This window comes from Psilocybe cubensis, chromosome 3, assembly GCF_017499595.1.
Source record: "Psilocybe cubensis strain MGC-MH-2018 chromosome 3, whole genome shotgun sequence".
Taxonomy (NCBI): Eukaryota; Fungi; Basidiomycota; class Agaricomycetes; order Agaricales; family Agrocybaceae; genus Psilocybe; species Psilocybe cubensis.
Window position 1 is genome coordinate 3,772,495 of NC_063001.1, and position 17,593 is coordinate 3,790,087.

A 17,593-nucleotide genomic window follows, 5' to 3' on the forward strand; every position below is an offset into this window, starting at 1 on the left:
ATTTCCTTCCCTTTTTATGTTTTTCTGCCTTGCCATTCTCCTGTTTTTTTCTTGTTTTCCAACGCATATGCAGTGGATAGGGGTAATTACCCATTCTGAAATTTCAACTAGAGCTCAAAAGACATCTGAAAAATGATATCTACATATATACAGCACGCCACCATGGTTTTGGGCGACACAAACTAATTCGATAAATTTCTCCGTTCGTCTTTTTACTGGTTGGCCATCTCGCCGGTATCTCGTGAATTCTTCATAAAATGGAGTTTACAGTTGAAGTTGTCGACTATATCAAACAAGAGAGGAAACGCTTCGTCATGGTCTCCCCAATTACGAAGATAAATGTCTTTAATAGGTATTCCAATTTCAATGCGGCGAACCAGAAACTCTCGCAGCACGTTTCCCAGTGGATCAGACCTAAAGCCGTTCATGTACAAAGAAATCGTGTTAACGTGCGGGAATATGATATTCGGTTTCGAGGTCGGGGGTTGCTCACTGCTAAGGACGCGGTTAACAATTGAAAGTGTACGCCAGCTCAAGGATATAATTTCCAAGTATCCGAGACGCCTGAATAATTTCAAAAGCTGAGCCGTGTCGTTTTGGACAGGAAGGTGGTCAAGTGTAATATATAGGTCCTTGGTGCCTTCAAGAGTGCAGATTGGAAGAGCACGTAAGATTTGGCCAGGTAGGTCTTGCCAACTAGAGTTGGCATCGGATTTCACGACGAAGATAGTATCATTGGAAAAACAAGAATGAGTGAAAATGATGCACAGTTCCGTCTTTGTGAGGGTGTAATATAGCAGGGGGAGATTCTTGGGCGGATGAAGGATTCTGCGGCGAGGAGAGTTGCGAAAGAACGTAGAAAGAGCGTCGCCGAATTCCGTAGCCTCGGGAAGACCAAATGTTTTTGTAAAGCCCGCTTCGCCATTGAGGAGTAGTACACAATTTTCAGAAGGTGTTACATACTGTAAAATGGGCGAGAAAAGAAAAATATCACCGTTCAGTTCCAGACGCATAAGGCGAGGACAGGAAACATGAATCAAGGGGTCATCAGCGACAGCATTGGCGTCGCTGTCCCGGTTGGCAATTGACTGATAAAAGCATTGACCTGCATTCAAGGATATGGATTCAAGATGTGGCATCTTGTCTAGAACGCGAAGAAATCCCGATTGGACTGTACAAATGTCCATATCAAAGTTCCAAAGATGCCTGATATTGGACAACCACGGCATGTCAGGTTTCATAGACAGACTCGGGGCCTGAAGGCTTTGGAGCTGGGGTGCACAGTTTGCAAACAAAGAGACCTGGGCGAAGTCACTGACGACAAAGCGCATATCGATGCGTAAAATTTCCAGGTTAGGAGAAGGTTGCTGGAGAGCATTCCACACCACGTCGTCAAGTCCGCTCCGGTGGTCGCTCACATGCAATCGGCGAATTCTGGACCAATGGATTTCAAGGAGTTCACTGAAAAAATATGTAGATGGACGTCCTCTGGACAAGTTGCCGATAATTGTGAGTAGGGAATCTGCTGTCCGCCTGAGAACCTCATCCCGCCAATCATCTGTAACTTGATCCAAGCATTGTAAGTCAAATGCAGTGGCCCATATAGTAGGGGAATTAAGAAGCAACTCGCGCCATTCCTGGCAAACTTGCGAACTATACCGAGTGACAGTCAAAGAAGCCTCCGATAAGGGAGGATGCTCCACATCGTCAAGATCCCTACCAGAGACAACATCGGTGAAGCATGAGTCTGCATGCCCGTTCAGAGAGAATATATAACGAAGAACGTCATGGTTGAGTCTCGAAATGGGGGGAAGCGTAGTTGTTTGCGTTAAACATTCAGTGGCATTATCAGCAGCATTCTCAGGCTCAGCTCTACGCATCTATCCATTCAAGATGGGAGTTAATCCATAATCTCATCAAGATTGGAAAGCTTACTGAAAAAAATCGAGAGATAAATCGGGGGAGCCGTGGCATCGAAAGTTTCATGAGATGTCAGATACTGAGGGAAAAGCAGAGGTAGATTGGCAAGGGCACTGGCACATTTATAGGCTTGGGCACCGGGAGTCAACGAGTCCCTGTGTCTTATAGTAATAAAGAAGTCACTTAAGAGTCAATCCCTCCTTTGCTATTGCTACGAAACCACCTACGTAGGTAATCCTTTTGCAATATCTTTCGATTCAAGTTAAGATAGGAAAGGCATATCGTTTGTAAATGAACAAAGGTGTCGTGTTTCGACAAAAGGGCTCGAACTATGTGGTCTCGTCGGGTTAAGTTGGGGTTTTTCGAGGTAACTAATTGATGACAAACTTGATCACAGTGCACACGCGGCATCCACACTAACCGTAACCAAAAAAAGAGCAGTTTCATGCAAAATAAATGGAGAAATGGTCCAGATAGTACATATTTATGCAGAATTCGTAGCTAGTCATTTTTATTTTGGTCCTACACTTTGAGTCTGTCTTGACCCACCCTAAACATTCAATGCCACTTGTTGCTCTGCGTTCAAAAAAAATGCTCATCTAATGCTTTCCGACTGCTCTCGAAATGTCTCCTATCTTTACAACCTTTACCCCCAAACCGTCTCTGCGGCACAGGGGTACCGCCGTTCACCACACTTATGCAACGGCCCAGGAGACTTGCCCCCAAGTAAACCATGACATCCAATACAGGATATAGGAAACCTTGCCACTGATATACGCCGCTTCCGATCGATCGAGGGTAGCTAAGAGACCTTGAAATTCACTGACTTTCATTACCTTGAAGGGTCCTTCCAACATACCCCTTATTGTGACTGTGGTTTAATATTCGGGATCAAGCTCTTGGCCACTCTCTAACTTGAACCGCGAACCTTTCTTCGATCACATCTCCTTGATAGATCTACATGATGTCGAAAACCTAGCAGAAATCGAAACATTCTTTTGACTCTTTTTTGACTCTACCGCTTTGTTTTCAACCCCACGAACATAATCAATCCATTCAAGGCTTATACATAAAACTTCTGGGTCTACGTTTCTGAGATCCTTTTTTGGCGCCGAAAGGTTCGTATGATCACAACTGGCGCCTCCACTCCTGAGTCCTCAAATGCAATCTGCGCATTGGTGGTATATGTCCCGGAGATGGCCGATGTCATTCTCGGTGGCGCAAGGGCGGCAACACCCCAGTGATGAGCGCCCTCGCCACTGGGTGCACAAATTGATACTTTGTCCTTCTGCTCATATGTGCCTTTGGGTGTCAACCCCATTTTTGGTTGTGGCAATCAAAGTACACATGTGATGCTTTGTTCATTGGGAGGAAGTCCCGGACATCGGGTCGAGACCCGACTCGACTTGGATCAGAATGCGCTTGAATCGTACATATGCGCAGGAATTGTCCATCAGAAATCGGAAGTTCGGTCTTCAACGTTTTAAATTCTGGGGCTCAAGGTGGTCAGCATGGCTCGTATCCATTGCAGTAAATCACCGGTTGTGTGGCGTAATCATGGAGAACTGCAAACGATCGATATCTCTAAGTCTATTGTGACATTGAAGGGTAGTGGGGTAATGGGTGTAGTACGTATACTAGAAATTAAAAAAGAAAGAAAAAGCAAGTGGAAAAGCATATTCGAAAGCGAGGTACAACTACACTGCTGGTAAAAAAAATGAAGGAAAGGCGTGGTGCGACAACAAGTATGATATGTGCATAGCTTATACACTACATATACGCATATATACTAACATAATATTAACTTGAATTTTAGCAGTAAGGTTACATTTGCTGGGACCGACGTGTGCGCGAGGCCGAAGATTTGGAGCGCACAATCCCAGTGTCCGCGCGGCCGCCGGAGGGGCGTGTGCCCTCGTCTTCATCCTCGAGGGCTGAGTCCGAGTCCATGTCCAGTGTCGACCTGCGTCTGTGCCTGCCCCACCGCCGCCGCGGATGTCGTGCAGTCCCTCTGCGCTCGGGCTCATGTGGTCCAGTCGGCTGAAGGTCGCTATCGGTGCACTCGCGGTTAAATGGCTCATAGTAGGCCTCACGGAGGTTGAGAATAAGACGCGGGCCGAGGACGCAAGGGACGAAGGAGGCGATTCCGAATGCAAGTTGAATGTATGCATGCTGGGTTGGAGATGAGATGAAATTTATGATTAGGTCTCTACAAATGACCGAGTGAAGGAGAGACATACTGGTAGGTGTATCCACACCATGAGGTTGAGGACACATACACAAACACAACTAGCACAATAATCTGCATCAGCGAGTACCAAAGAACCAATAAATTGGGCCGCATACATGAAAGGAAAGGTGATACTATCCCTTAAAAGAATGTATGCCAGTGAGTCTAGCTTGAGTGACGGATCTAACCGGATGGTCGCCAGCGTTCTAACCGTCTTGTAGTACTTAACGCCCAGTGACGCAGATAACCCAAGGACCAGCATCTCAAAACCGATGATGGGTATCCAGGTGATGTACATCCAGAACGGAAACGTCTTCTGGGTGCAAAGAAATACTCCAGGGGCGGGGTTTGGTATGGCTACAGGTGGAGTCCCAGAACACAGGAAGTAGATAGAATAATCAATATACCAGTTCTGCTCGATCACCAAGTGGTCACAGACCGAGTTAGAATTCAATGGACTTACGTGCATCAACTTGTGTCGATATCGCCTGTATGGCGATCACGGAAGCAGCTTCGATGAAGGCGGCGACTGCGAAGAGAGCGATGATTCTTCGGCTGTGGTTGTACATACTCGACACACGGTATATCATAATACCTGTTGATCAGGAAACATACGCGATTCAGCGCTGCATAACCCCTAGAAAAAAAAGCTTGCACCTTGCATTGAGCACAGAACAACTGTAACCATATATCCGAAAATAACATTGAATGCATGACCTAAAGAGTATTGTAGAGTACTGTAAGACGCCCGCGTTGAGCAGATAATAAGGAGGGAGTGTGCATACAGCTGGTTATGAAATGGGTAAGCATTAGTGTTATTTGACGGCACATAGGCGGTGCCACACACCTCTAGATTTGAAAATGGGGAACATAATTGGAAGGTGGCTTCAAAAACCTGTGGGGAATAGGAAAATAGGAAACGGGGGAGGCCAAGACTCACCTTGGTCTCAGAGGACCGCTGAACAATGTGTTTCGTCATGGCTACCCCGACGCACCGTCAACAACCGATGAGGTATGGATAACAGAAAACCAAAATTGGTTTAGACGTACAGTACGCAGCATATCTGTAGCATATTGATTAAACATTAGCAACACGACCCAAGTAAGCCTGCTGCGTAGCAATAACGTCAAAGTGAGAAAGGACACAAACATTTGTGAGACGTCTCCGACATAGCGATTCTACGAGAAACATTTGGTCTGAGAGGACAGAGAATGTATAGGAAAGGCCAATAAACGCACGACAAAAAAGAAGAACTGGACCATCGTCCATTTGGGTCTGCGCTGTGATCCATCACCATCAATCAGCAACACAAGTTGTGTGTGTGGTAAAGCGGCGATGACGTACCCAGACCAAATCAATCTTCGAACGCGAAGTACCGCACCGTCAGCAAATCGCGGATAATAAACGTGTCGGGGAACAAGAGCACGGAGAATTCACCTCTTCATCTAGCGTACAAGCTAAGATATATCGTAAGCGAAACGATTATGGTGAAGTACGGGGGTTATTCGAAGAAGATGCTCACCGTGATCGTATAGAACGCATACAGAGGTAGAAACTTTTGAATGGGGAACGTTAATGACCAGGCTCATAATGAGATTGGAAATTGTGGAGAAATTGGGGTTGTTGCTCACTGTATAGCAACGACACGGCCTGCTCTACGAACAGCCACCTGAAGGAGTCTTCCGTGTATTCAATGGGGGCCGCCATGGCGCGCGGAGAAGTGGATCCCTCGAATGGACACGCAAGAGAGAAAATTGGGGGAGAAAAGAATGATACGATGACGATGTCACGGTCAGGCTTCTAAAGCACAAAGAAAAAACAGGGGTTCTCGAGAATGTTAGACGATCGCAAAGGTCGAGATAGCTTTTACATGACCAGCTGGACGGACGAGTGGGATGTGGTGGGGGAGAAAAGAGTAATTAAACCACACGACTAGCGATGGGAAAAAAAGTATCAACCAGGTCCCCCATTCCTGACCCTGGGCAACTCCCTCGCTGATCAAGTTGTTCCCAGTGGCGATATTGGTTATACTATTGGTACCGCGCACTCGACCACAGGCCCGGGGCTTGTGTTGAGATTTCGAATAGAAAGAACACGCAGAAAACCGAGAATTTCGGCGATCGTCGATTTAAAAAAAAGATCCTGCCAATTTATCGATAATCGCGGGGTACAAAAAGGCAAAAAATGACGAGGGAAGACAGTAAAAGGCTAGGAATTTCGCCAAATTCGGTGAAAGTGCCCCCGAACCGGATCTGATTAATTCTGACATGTGCGTTTGGTGGGTATCTCCGAAAGATTTTGGTCTGGAATAAAAAGTCGAGTTGAGTGCTTGAGATGGAACTTTTTCCTTGGCTTGGGTTGGGAGGATATGGAAAGAGTGCGGTGGCGTCGTACCACTGTCAAGACCCTGCAGACGAAAGGCTTGTGGTCTTCTGGTGCTTTTCGGCGGTATTCTTGACAAGAGAGCAAACAACAAGCGTTAAATGTCTGTGAGATTATCCAGGAGAAAAATTGAAAAGGATGTAAATGAGGTGTTGAAATAAAAAGGGGGATTCATTCTAGTTCACGGGTTGCTATTAGTGCTGCTGAAAACACATGCCACTTGAGCTTGAGGAAACACCCCAAATATTTCAACGAGGATACACATCTAGTCAGCTAGGAAGTCTGGAGCTATTCAGCCTAACACAATGTTGCAGCCATTTGGTCATGGTTAGATCAATCGTCAAGATGGTGAACTAGGGAACGCGCTGCGCAGAGATGTTCGAGGAGATAAAGCAAGCGGGGAAAACGAAAATTGCGTCATCCGGCTGTTGCCGGTTGTTGCCGGGATATATAGGCGCCGTTTGATTTCAGCACTTAGTTGCCGTATCACAAGTTCCTATCAACAAACCAGCGTTCCTATTTCATTCATAATAACTGGCTTGGATCAGCTACTACAACTCTGATAGAAAGTTGGAACTTCAGCGGACGTCCGTGCAAGAAGAGTGGATATACAGAAATCGTAGCGATTGTCCGCTTCGATGGGCCGTGTCGGAGAACTCGGAAGAGAACCGAAAGGACTGAACACTTGCTATGTAGGCGCTCTGAATACCACGACTGGTTGGTGGTTTCTAGTGACTAGAAAGCGTGAGCACCTCCGCTGAGAAAAATGGTGCCTTTGAAATCCTGCAGCTCCCTTCCAGTTGCAGTTGATAGGCGAGAGCAAAGCACACAGATGCCCTATTGCACCGGCCTTTAATTTCACACCTGACCTTCCTTGATTTATTATCTCTAATGGATCAGTGGAGCGCCTGTGTGCCTCAATTATTTACATCTTCTCGGATAGACTTAATGAAGCCTAATGAGGGCTACGTTGTCGAGACTCGAAATTAGTCGAAATTGTGTGCATCTTCCAATTGTCAATACATATCACCCCAATTATTATCCTTTCATTATGGCGAATTGTACAGATGCCGAAATGAAGACTGCTGTTATTTTCAGTAGCTCTCTGGCGTCGATGGTGATAAAGGATTAATTTACTAGTAATATTTCTGTGCCATTTACTGGAAAAGCAGCCAATCATACAGCCTCTAACTCTAATACGGAGGAAAACAACAGTGAGGGTGAAAAACAGGAGAACGGAAAAAGACAGCACGGAACCAGCATGGAACACCGAGAAGACAAAAAGGTGAGCAGTAGATTAACTGTAGACATACATTTACGACTCGGATACAAGTTTGGATGGATCGGTGCTAAGAACGCAGGCAGTACCATTGCTACTATAGCATTTTATAACATTTCACATATATGTATACGTTCTTATCCAGCCTGACATATCATTTCGGAGGGTAATGGTGGGCCAGGAAAGACAGCCGAAATCTTACGATGTCCTGGCGTCGTCGTATGTAATTATACTTTTTAGGAATCCGAGACGGCAAACCAAGAATCAAATTGGACGGAGAAGATAAGAGAGGATAGCGGTGGATTTTAGTTGTAACTTACAAATGAGATATGACTGATGTATTTCATAGAAGTGGCACTATAATTACCTGCGCCTGCTCATGTTCGATAGGTATAAGAGTGATCAATCATATCTCCAAAAGTGAGGAAGGAGTGTAGGTAGAAGTATCTTATATCTTGTCATCTCAGCGTCTGCAGTATACATTTCTTGCGATTCGAGTACCCTGATCGACAGCCGTGAAGTCTGCGACATTGGATTGTTATTGGCCTGTCGGAATTATGGTGTCATCACATAGCACAATGCTTAGATAGAGTAAAACTTAGCCAATGTACTTACCTTTTTCAGAAAAAGGCAGCCACATAGAATTATCCAAAATCGCAACGTCAGAAAAGGCTTCAGGGTTCAGAAGAGGATACGCAAGGGACGCCTTTCGAAGGATTGTGTGAATTTCTTGAGAACATAGGAGACAGATGGTTGCGAGGCGACGTCGACTTACCGAGATGGTGGGCTTATTTTTTTAGCCTTCAACACATATGACTCAAAGAGTTCCTCATTTCACTCAAAGACCTCAACTATAACATGCTAAAGCATCGATGAATTGTTACACATCCATTAGTACTCTAGTCAAGGGTGTGAATAATAGGCATGGCCTATAGTCACCTAGCAAGTAACACCAGATTAACGCCGGATAAACGAATTGATAATGAATGAATGTGACGAGGTCCCTGGCATAGAAAGTGACTCTAAGACACTATTAGCACATCCTTGGGTAACGGAGGCCCGGGGAAAACAGCTGAAATCTTGCGGACAATCTCTCGGCGTCGTCGAATCCTGTTATATTCTCTCTGTATCCGAGACGGCAAATTAAACAGAAGGCTGCTAGGAGAGAATGAAGGTTTGGCCTACCAAAAAAAAAAAACTTAGCACAAAATCATGTAGTTGAAAGGACCGTACTTACCTGTGAGTGATCGTTCTCAGCTGGCACCAGCGTTACCAGCCCTAATATCGATTACAATGAGGAATGGCAACGTTATAATAAAGCAGCAAGATTGGCTTACCGTCTGCATTATGGATCTCGTGCGTTTCGAGTACCTTGATCCATAGGTTCCAGGTCTGTACCAGTGGATCGGTGTTACTCTGTTGGTAAATGAGTCATAAAAAATATGCGACTCAGAACGTAGTGATCGCACCTTATCAGTAAGGTGACACCACACAGAATCATCTAAAGTCGCAACGTCAGCAATTTGGGACTAGAATTGCAAGTCAATGATCAATTCCCGAAAAAGCGTCATAACGTACCTCCCTGAGAAGCACATGTAGAAGGACGTCCAGCGGGTGGAATATACACTGCCAAAGCAGACTATGAGAAGACATCGGGGGAATACGTATAAATTCGTGGCTTACAAGTGTGGCATTGACCGATTTTCTTTTCGGTAAGAACTGCTTGAGCCTTAGAGTATGGATACGAGCACGAAGCCCAACAACTGGTCCGCTTAGCATATTGTAATATAGGATTCGCGTAGGAGGTTGGTAGGATAGTATTTTTTTTGTCCAATCGCGAAGGCTCACAGCAAGCCTTATTGCCCGTACAAAGACAGCGCACGTTTCGCTGCCATCACCAGACTGCGAGCATTTTCGATACGCATCAGGGTTTCTAAGAAATTCTCCGTTTTCATATGTAACAGTGATCACAGATCCTGATTCGGCGAGACCCTGTGGGTTTGAAGTACAGGTTGCCCAAGAAGTAGCTTTATCGTAACCAGTGACCAAACAGAGCGAGCCATTGGGGCAAATTACATGACCCCGGGTGCCATTGAGGAACCTGTACCAGTCCAAAGCGTGCTTCTGAGCATAATCGCGTATTCGCGTCGTGGAAATTACATCCTCCCGATATGCACCGTTGGGCAAAACCAGAATCCCACATTCCCTACCCTTAATAATGGCATTAAGAGCACTAAAAAGAAAGATAAATTGTTAGCCTGCAAGCGGTAGAGATAGGTTGGAATGTAACCACAGAGGCGACTCTTGCACACGCGTAACTTCCACTCCGGTGCTAGCAATCACGGTGCCGGGAGCGAAGTAATTTGTTTCCGTTTTAATTTCTTTAGACTGTAGGGCAGGAAAGAGTGGCTCCAAGTTGGCGGGTGCGTTGAAATGCACTTCGCTACTTGGAGGGAGAAAAATATTGAAATGGTACTGGAAATCCCCTTCATCGCTCAGATACCCAACGTCTCCAATCATCAACCCAGACTTGAGATGAGCACTTGGTCGGCCTGTGTCTCCGACTGGGTCCCAAATTGGAAATCCATTCCCTGCCATTAAAAGCGAGCGAGCATAGGTCTCCGTTCCGCATGAGGTGAAGGCGGTTGTATGGCATCGAGCAAAGCTGGCACCCTCTAAGAATGATCGATACGGATGCTCAACGGAGCCTGGATAACATTTAAAGAAACAACTCGAGCACACATGGAACATATTGCTCACTTCTGTCTGACAACGTAACCTCTGAAGGGGCTTCCTCTGCAGGTCCGGGTCTTTCAACTTCACCAATATTGTCCTTTTCGACCTAGTAACTTTTTTAAACTCGTCTACCAAGGTTGACCTGACGTTTACCTTCTCGGTCATCCTAAGGCACGCCGTATAAGTAGACAGACGCAGCTACAGCAGATACAAGGGATGGATAATCCTGAGGTGGCAACGATGGTTCAAATTCAACCTTCACCTGGATGTATCGAGATCGGCAATAAGTCAACAGAACCCCGACATTCTGTGTGAAGATCCAACAATTATAGCTATTTCCATATCCTACCCGCTAAATTTACACATACACGGACAATGAATTTAATTGAGCGGAGCATAAAATTTAAAGACGGCAAATCACGGGAACTAGCAAAATCGTCGATGAGTATTTGCAAAAAAGTCGAGCTACGAGAACTAAATTAATACCACCACATCAGCATAGTGTTGCCGCCAGAGTGCAGTGCAGTGACAGTGAAGCCATTTTTGGGCGACTGTGACACGCTTCACAGTGATCACAGTCCCTGTGAAGTGCTGTGAAGTGATTGTGACGTCATTCACTGTCTCGACCTCACAAAATGGTCGACGAAAGGTTGGCGCTTTGGAAGTCATTTTGTCTATGTGTATTTGCTCAGTCAGTGTACTAATAGTCCAATACACTTCAATGTAGCAATTTGTTTGACTTTTCGCAACAAATCCAGCGAAAACCAAGCAGAAATGTGTGTCGACGACAAGATCAAAAGAGCTGGACCACGTGCGCTGTTGAATATTTTATTGCAATCTTATCTAGATAGATAAAGGCCATGTGCAATAAATACCCTCCATATATAGTAGGTATCCCGAACATTCTCATGTATTCGACAAAAATACATGTAATACTTCCATATTTAGTCTAGATTATCCGAAACTGCAATTTACGGCACACTTTGCAGAGTACTTCACTGCGACTTTGTTGCGCTGTGAAGTGTGTCGGAGAATGAAAAAACAGAGTGCAGTCACAGTCACTGCAGAGTGACTGCGCTCTGGCGGCAACACTACATCAGCAGCATCCTAGAGACTAGTCTCGTTCCCATCCGTTACAGGGCACGATCTCCCTCCTGCAGGAGGGCCGGGACCAATAGGCGGAGATCAAAGTCGGAGTCAAAAATTCTGCAAAATTTGATCGGGGAGGATGTGCCCTATTCGTGCAACGATTTTCGTCAGAATTTTTGGCTCCGCTTTCATTCTCCGCCGGAGCTCTCCCGAACCATCTGGAGCCGAGATTACCTAGAGACACTCCCTTCTCAAACTGAAAGGCATGTCAGCGCTTTTCTGCAAGATCGTACCATTATATAAAATAAAATCATCATAGGAACATTCCATGTAACTCGGTTAGGCAGAAATTCAAGTCCGACTGTATGAATATATTTTTACGTTGGGCCTATCGATAGGAAAACAGCTGTAACGTAAATTGATTCGAATACTATGGGCAGTTGTTCGGATTGGACACTGATTCGGATCTCGCGATCCGAGATTCTGTGTTCCGTTCCTCATGAAAATCAGTACACAGATTCTAATGTATACTCCCTGCATAATAATAATAATAATAATCACAGAAAACGAATAAGAAATGGGTAGAACGAATGAATGTCCAAACTATGTCCAAACAGACTTCCCATCACCTCCATCATTGCCATCAATCTGAGTTAACAAGCGGCATCGCATAGCAGTTGTAAGATCGACCGTCGGCACGATTCGGAGTTATAATTATTGCTGATGGACCAATGGTAAGCGACCATCAATCCGATTCCGAATGAATGTCCAATCCGAACGACTGATCACCCATAGTATTTTAGGGTCAACCCCACGCCTAACAAGCCATAAAACTGGCACGTTGAGCATCTGTAGCCGATCTCCCCCACAATCATCATTCATCACCACATAGGTACCCAACACCCATAAATCAAGTCTCTGTTCGGCATGAGCAACGGTTATAATCGCTCGCATAAACTGGATAACTTTCAGTTCACTGGTCTGGATAATGATTCAGTGTTAGAGGAAGATGAGACCGATGAAGGGCAGCCGATGAGCGCCGATGAAGGTATGCATTGAGATCCAACCTTTCGTTCTCAGCTTCATCGATATGTGTATACAACAGACACTGAGTCAACCGAGTAAGCTATTTATCTCGGTCGCTACGTCAGTTTTCAAATACCCATTTGATGGCAAATCAGGTCTGGCGATGGAGTATCGGCAGGGGTTATATCCGAAAGCTTCAACATAACGACCACTACGACATCAACTAGGAAGTTGACCAAATCAGTTGATAACAGAGGCGAGCGTATAACCAACGTTTATGCTCCTTCTTATAATTTTCACAGTAATGCTATTGTTTTTTTCAGACCGAACATCAGCGGCTTAATCATCAATGTTCAGGTGATTATCCTAGTTTTACATCGGGTAGGGGTTCTGCTTCATCATCTTCTCATGCACAACCGCAAGTTAGTACCAGCATTGTAATACGTTACTTTCATATAAACTTATTACATCTCTAGTCACGCCGAGCAAAATACATCGAGCAGAACTCTTCAAATCTAATTGAATCAGGGCCCACAGCAAACTTGAATATTAACGAGACATCCCAAGCAACGGTGCTTGGGGGGTTCTACATCGAGCAGAACTCTTCAAATCTAATTGAATCAGGGCCCACAGCAAACTTGAATATTAACGAGACATCCCAAGCGACGGTGCTTGGGGGGTTCAATGACGGTGATTTGCTATTGGTATTCACCTTCTGAATCGATATTGACCTGACACATAGAAAACCCGCCACAACCTACACGAAAATTGCATGTAAGGCTTGACCTGGTTACATGCTCGGTAGGTGTGGCGTCTGACCAATGTAATATCTATTAAGCTCTATATAACAGGGTTTGAAGCTTCCTGACCACACTGACGAGGCCGTACGAGCATATATGACTGCGTCAATCGGAGGGACGGGGCCTAGTTCCAACCATGTGATTCGTCTTTGGGAGCCGTTTCCTCTTGACATCGACATGGATAAGAAGCTCCAAGAAAGACACTGTTCATTAGGCGACGTAGGCATGTTCACCTCTGGAGGTGGCTTCGAAGTTATGTTCAACATATTCCTATCGCTGGAGGAGAATAATATCATGAATTATCATCCTCCTTCAACATTCAAACCCTTCCCTTTAAGGCGCCGTGTTGGTGACCGTGGGTTTAAGCTGCACGATCAAACCAAGTACGCCACTTCAAACTTTCAAGCGACATACTCCCAGGAAAAAGGATTAAAAAGGTTCGTCTTTGAATTCTTTACAACAAGAAGCCCCATTTACAAAATTTTTCAGGCCCTCAAGCTACTTTATCAACTCGACGAGCAAGCCGACGGCGCCCGGAGGTGCGATTCTTATACTACCGGATGGGTGCACAAAACATTCTCTACACAAGCATCTGGAGACCGACATCGCAAACTACATGGAAGACCACGTTGCATCGTGGTACAAATTGGAGTTCAAGCCGTCTGATAAGTGGCGTGGTCGACCAAACGGCTCGTTGATGCTGATATTGTCATGCTTTCGGTCGCACGTGTGGGCGGGGGCTTCATTATGCCCGAAGGATTATCTGGCCGACGGTTGCAAAGCGGTGTTGAGAGACCAAGTTGAACCTGATTGGTACCTGTGGGATAAGGAAAAATCACCCAGCATCAAGACAAACAACAACTCCTACAGCGAGGTAGGGGGCGTCGTCCGTTCAGTGGCAATAGAGGTTGCCTCTATTGTTTATGGGTATGATAATAACGGTGCATTTGAAACTGGCAGCTACCAAAGCCCTTCGCGCCTTTCCTTTCGCAAAAAAATGAGTCGCTCAATCTCTTTTAAATTATCCCAACTTGGCCTTTCGAAGACTTCATCCGTTGCATGATCCTAGTTTTACATTTTTTTAATGTATTATTTCTGTTAGGAAATTATAAGCGTAGTTGCATGATACAGGCCATGCAAATTTTGCTGAGTGCGAGCGGGGCTTAGTGAGTTATTCGCTTTTGGGTGGTATCCCGCCATACGGTCAAATTCCGGAGGAATCTGAATATATCCAGGATTACCTCGGAGTCGTTCATAACAGCCACAAGGAAAAATCGTAATTATCGGAGTGTGCTGCTGTCAAATACCCAGGTGCAATTGAAGAGCATTGACGACCCTTCTATTCGAATATGTAAACGTGTATCAGATGCACGGTGTATTCTTGGTATTTGTGGATGCTGCCCTTATTGGTTATGACCACTTTCCCCGCGCAATGCTGTAACGTTTGTATTAATTTCTATATACATTGTTTCCCAATGAACATTAAGGGAAAACTAATAAAAGCTACCATCGCGGCTAACGACCCAAATAGTATATATACTCTTATCCAGCTTGATGTATCATTTCGGGGGGTAATGGTGGGCCAGGAAACATAGCGGAAATCCTACGGACAATATCCCGGCGGCGTCGTAGGTAATTATACCTTTTATGAATCCGAGACGGCAAACCAAGAATCAAATTGGACAAAGAAGATAGCTGTGGATCCTGGTTTGAATTTAAGAATGAGATAAAGTTGACGTGTTTTATGGAAGGGGTACTATAATTACCTGCACCTGAACCTGAACCTGAACCTGCTCATGTTCGATGGGTATAAGTGTGATTAATCCTAGCGCCAAAGATGAGGAAGCTGTATAGGAAGAAGTATCTTGTATCTGTTATCTCACCGTCTGCAGTATACACTTCATGCGTTTCGAGTACCTTGATCAATAGCCGCAAAGTCTGTGACATTGGATCGTTATTAACCTGTCGAAATTACGGTGTCATCACAATGCTGAGTTACGAGTAACTAGTAAAACTTTGCAAAATGTACCTTTTCAGCAAAAGGCAGCCACATAGAATCATCCACAATCGCAACGTCAGAAATTGCAGACTGGTTAAATGAATAAATCAGGTCAGCCCTTTACATGCACACACGAAAAGTAAAAATGCACACCATACCTCTCTCAGAAGTAGACGTAAAAGCACTTCCAAAGGATGGAATATACACTTGAAAGAAAAGAAACCAAAATCCGTTAAAAGCGTTTCTCTAGAGTACGGCACGATGAACAATCTACCCATTACTTACCTCTCTACCGTTATGTACTGATCTCCACTTCGGCAACGTTCGCTTCAATTTGAATGTGTAGAATTTAGCTCTGATTCCTCCAATGGGTCCGCTAAGCATATTGTAGTACGGAATCTCGCGCGGGCGGTTGTAGCTCAGAATCCATTTCGTCCAATCACGCATGTTCCCCATCGACTATAACAGACCCCGACTCCGCCGCTTTGAGATGATCTATAGGGTTGGACGTGCAACTTGCCCAGGAAGCAGCCTTGTCGTGGCCGGTGACGACGCAGAGCGAGCCATTGGGACAGATTACCAACCCTTTTGTGCCGTTTATGAACTTGTACCACTCGAACGCGTGCTTGTGCACGTAGTCCCGAATCCGCGTTGTACTTGAGGGAAGCAGGTCTGTGCGGGATGCGCCGTCCGGCAAGATGAGGATGCCGGATTCTCTTGCTTTAATGGTGAATTTGAGGTCTCTGGTATACGAGCAAGGTGGAATTAGTATAATATTGGTTGTGCGGAATTGTGTGGAATGTAGTAGTCACAGAGGCGATTCCTGCATATGCGTAACCTCCGCTCCTGTACTGGAGAGAACGGTACCAGGGTGAAAATAATTTGTTTGCACTTTAACTTCCTCAGGCTTCAGCGGGGGCGATAACGGTTCCAAATTTTCAGGGCAATACAATTGCAGTTCTTTATCTGGAGGCAGAAAGATATTAAAGTAACTCTCAAAATCACCGTGAACAGTAACGTGTCCCACATCTCCTATCATCACCCCGGACTTGAGATGGTGTTTAGGACGATTTGTGTCCCCAATGGGATCCCAGATTGGCGTGCCGTGTCCTGCCATTAAAAGAGAGCGCGTGTACGTCTCTGCGCCGCAAGTGGTGATCGAGGTTTGGTGACACCGCGCGAAACTGGTATCTTCTAAATAAGCACGATAGGGATGGGAGATGAAACCTAGTATACACAGCTCAGGGATACAATCCAATTGTTTTTGAAAGGATACAGATATACTTCTATCTGAAAGTGTGTCTTCTGAATCTGCCTTGTGCGCTGAATCAGAATCAGCAGCCCTGTAGGCCCTATCCTCATTTTCGACCTGTACACTAGTAGAGTCAGAGTACATTTTGGGTAACGGATATAATCTACCCTTTCTACCATGACTTTCGACCGCGTTCAGTTCAGCAAACGGCCTGGACTTGGAATGGCTTCATGAGAAAGACTTCAAGAAAATGTCAAACTATGAGTCTAGAGACGAGTTCAACATGTAAATCAACCACACTCGGCATTCTCCGCCCTGTTGGGCGCTGTCAAGACTTCAAGAACGTCAATCAATTTTTTTTTTGACAATGCAAAATTAAACTTCATCGAGACGTTGATCACACACCCCAGACCTAGAATCGCCATTAACAACAACATGACGCGCAACCAAGTAAAACAACTTCAAAAAAGAAAAGAAAAAAAAAGAGAGATAGGAAACCATTCTGACTTCGCTAACCAGAAAACTTACTAACTTGTTAACTTACTACTTACTAACTTGCTTGCTAACTAACTGACTAACGAATGTGCTAGGACCAACCCAAAACCGTGTAGTTTGTGTTGTTTTCCTTTCGGACAGTTGCAGATTCCTGATTGGATTTCAAAGCCTGATGGCGTTGGTGTGCAAGAGGGAGGTGTGTGTGCAATGCGCATGCTCGTGTTGCGTTGTATCCTTTCAAGACGCGATATTAGGTGCGAGGTGGTCGATGCGCGCGCAGACGAAATCTTGATATCAGAGTATCGATATCGACATTGACGTCCAAAGCCCGCCGGAGGCCGGAGCAAAAGCAAGGGTGATGAGATACTATAAAAGCTAAAGGAG

At 45.2% G+C, this 17,593-nt stretch overlaps 4 protein-coding genes across 4 annotated transcripts; 1 reads left to right on the top strand and 3 right to left on the bottom strand.

Moving 5' to 3' along the window:
- Positions 1 to 212: 212 nt before the first annotated feature.
- Positions 213 to 1,880, bottom strand: JR316_0004032 (uncharacterized protein; the record flags this gene model as incomplete). The annotated part of the gene is made up of 1 exon (XM_047889801.1): positions 213 to 1,880. One exon carries the CDS (start codon positions 1,878 to 1,880, stop codon positions 213 to 215), a length of 1,668 nt encoding a protein of 555 aa, XP_047752175.1.
- A 6,954-nt stretch (positions 1,881 to 8,834) lies between these two features.
- On the bottom strand, positions 8,835 to 10,713 carry JR316_0004033 (uncharacterized protein; the record flags this gene model as incomplete). Its single annotated transcript, XM_047889802.1, has 9 exons — positions 8,835 to 8,993; positions 9,050 to 9,090; positions 9,150 to 9,228; positions 9,282 to 9,341; positions 9,391 to 9,438; positions 9,496 to 10,045; positions 10,115 to 10,520; positions 10,573 to 10,654; positions 10,702 to 10,713. 9 exons carry the CDS (start codon positions 10,711 to 10,713, stop codon positions 8,835 to 8,837), a joined length of 1,437 nt encoding a protein of 478 aa, XP_047752176.1.
- A 1,851-nt stretch (positions 10,714 to 12,564) lies between these two features.
- JR316_0004034 (uncharacterized protein) lies at positions 12,565 to 14,526 on the top strand (the record flags this gene model as incomplete). Its single annotated transcript, XM_047889803.1, has 7 exons — positions 12,565 to 12,685; positions 12,743 to 12,758; positions 12,987 to 13,020; positions 13,140 to 13,353; positions 13,406 to 13,464; positions 13,515 to 13,900; positions 13,953 to 14,526. The coding sequence occupies 7 exons, from the start codon at positions 12,565 to 12,567 to the stop codon at positions 14,524 to 14,526; spliced, it is 1,404 nt and encodes a 467-aa protein (XP_047752177.1).
- Positions 14,527 to 15,901: 1,375 nt separating this feature from the next.
- On the bottom strand, positions 15,902 to 16,858 carry JR316_0004035 (uncharacterized protein; the record flags this gene model as incomplete). The annotated part of the gene is made up of 2 exons (XM_047889804.1): positions 15,902 to 16,205; positions 16,275 to 16,858. 2 exons carry the CDS (start codon positions 16,856 to 16,858, stop codon positions 15,902 to 15,904), a joined length of 888 nt encoding a protein of 295 aa, XP_047752178.1.
- Positions 16,859 to 17,593: the final 735 nt, after the last annotated feature.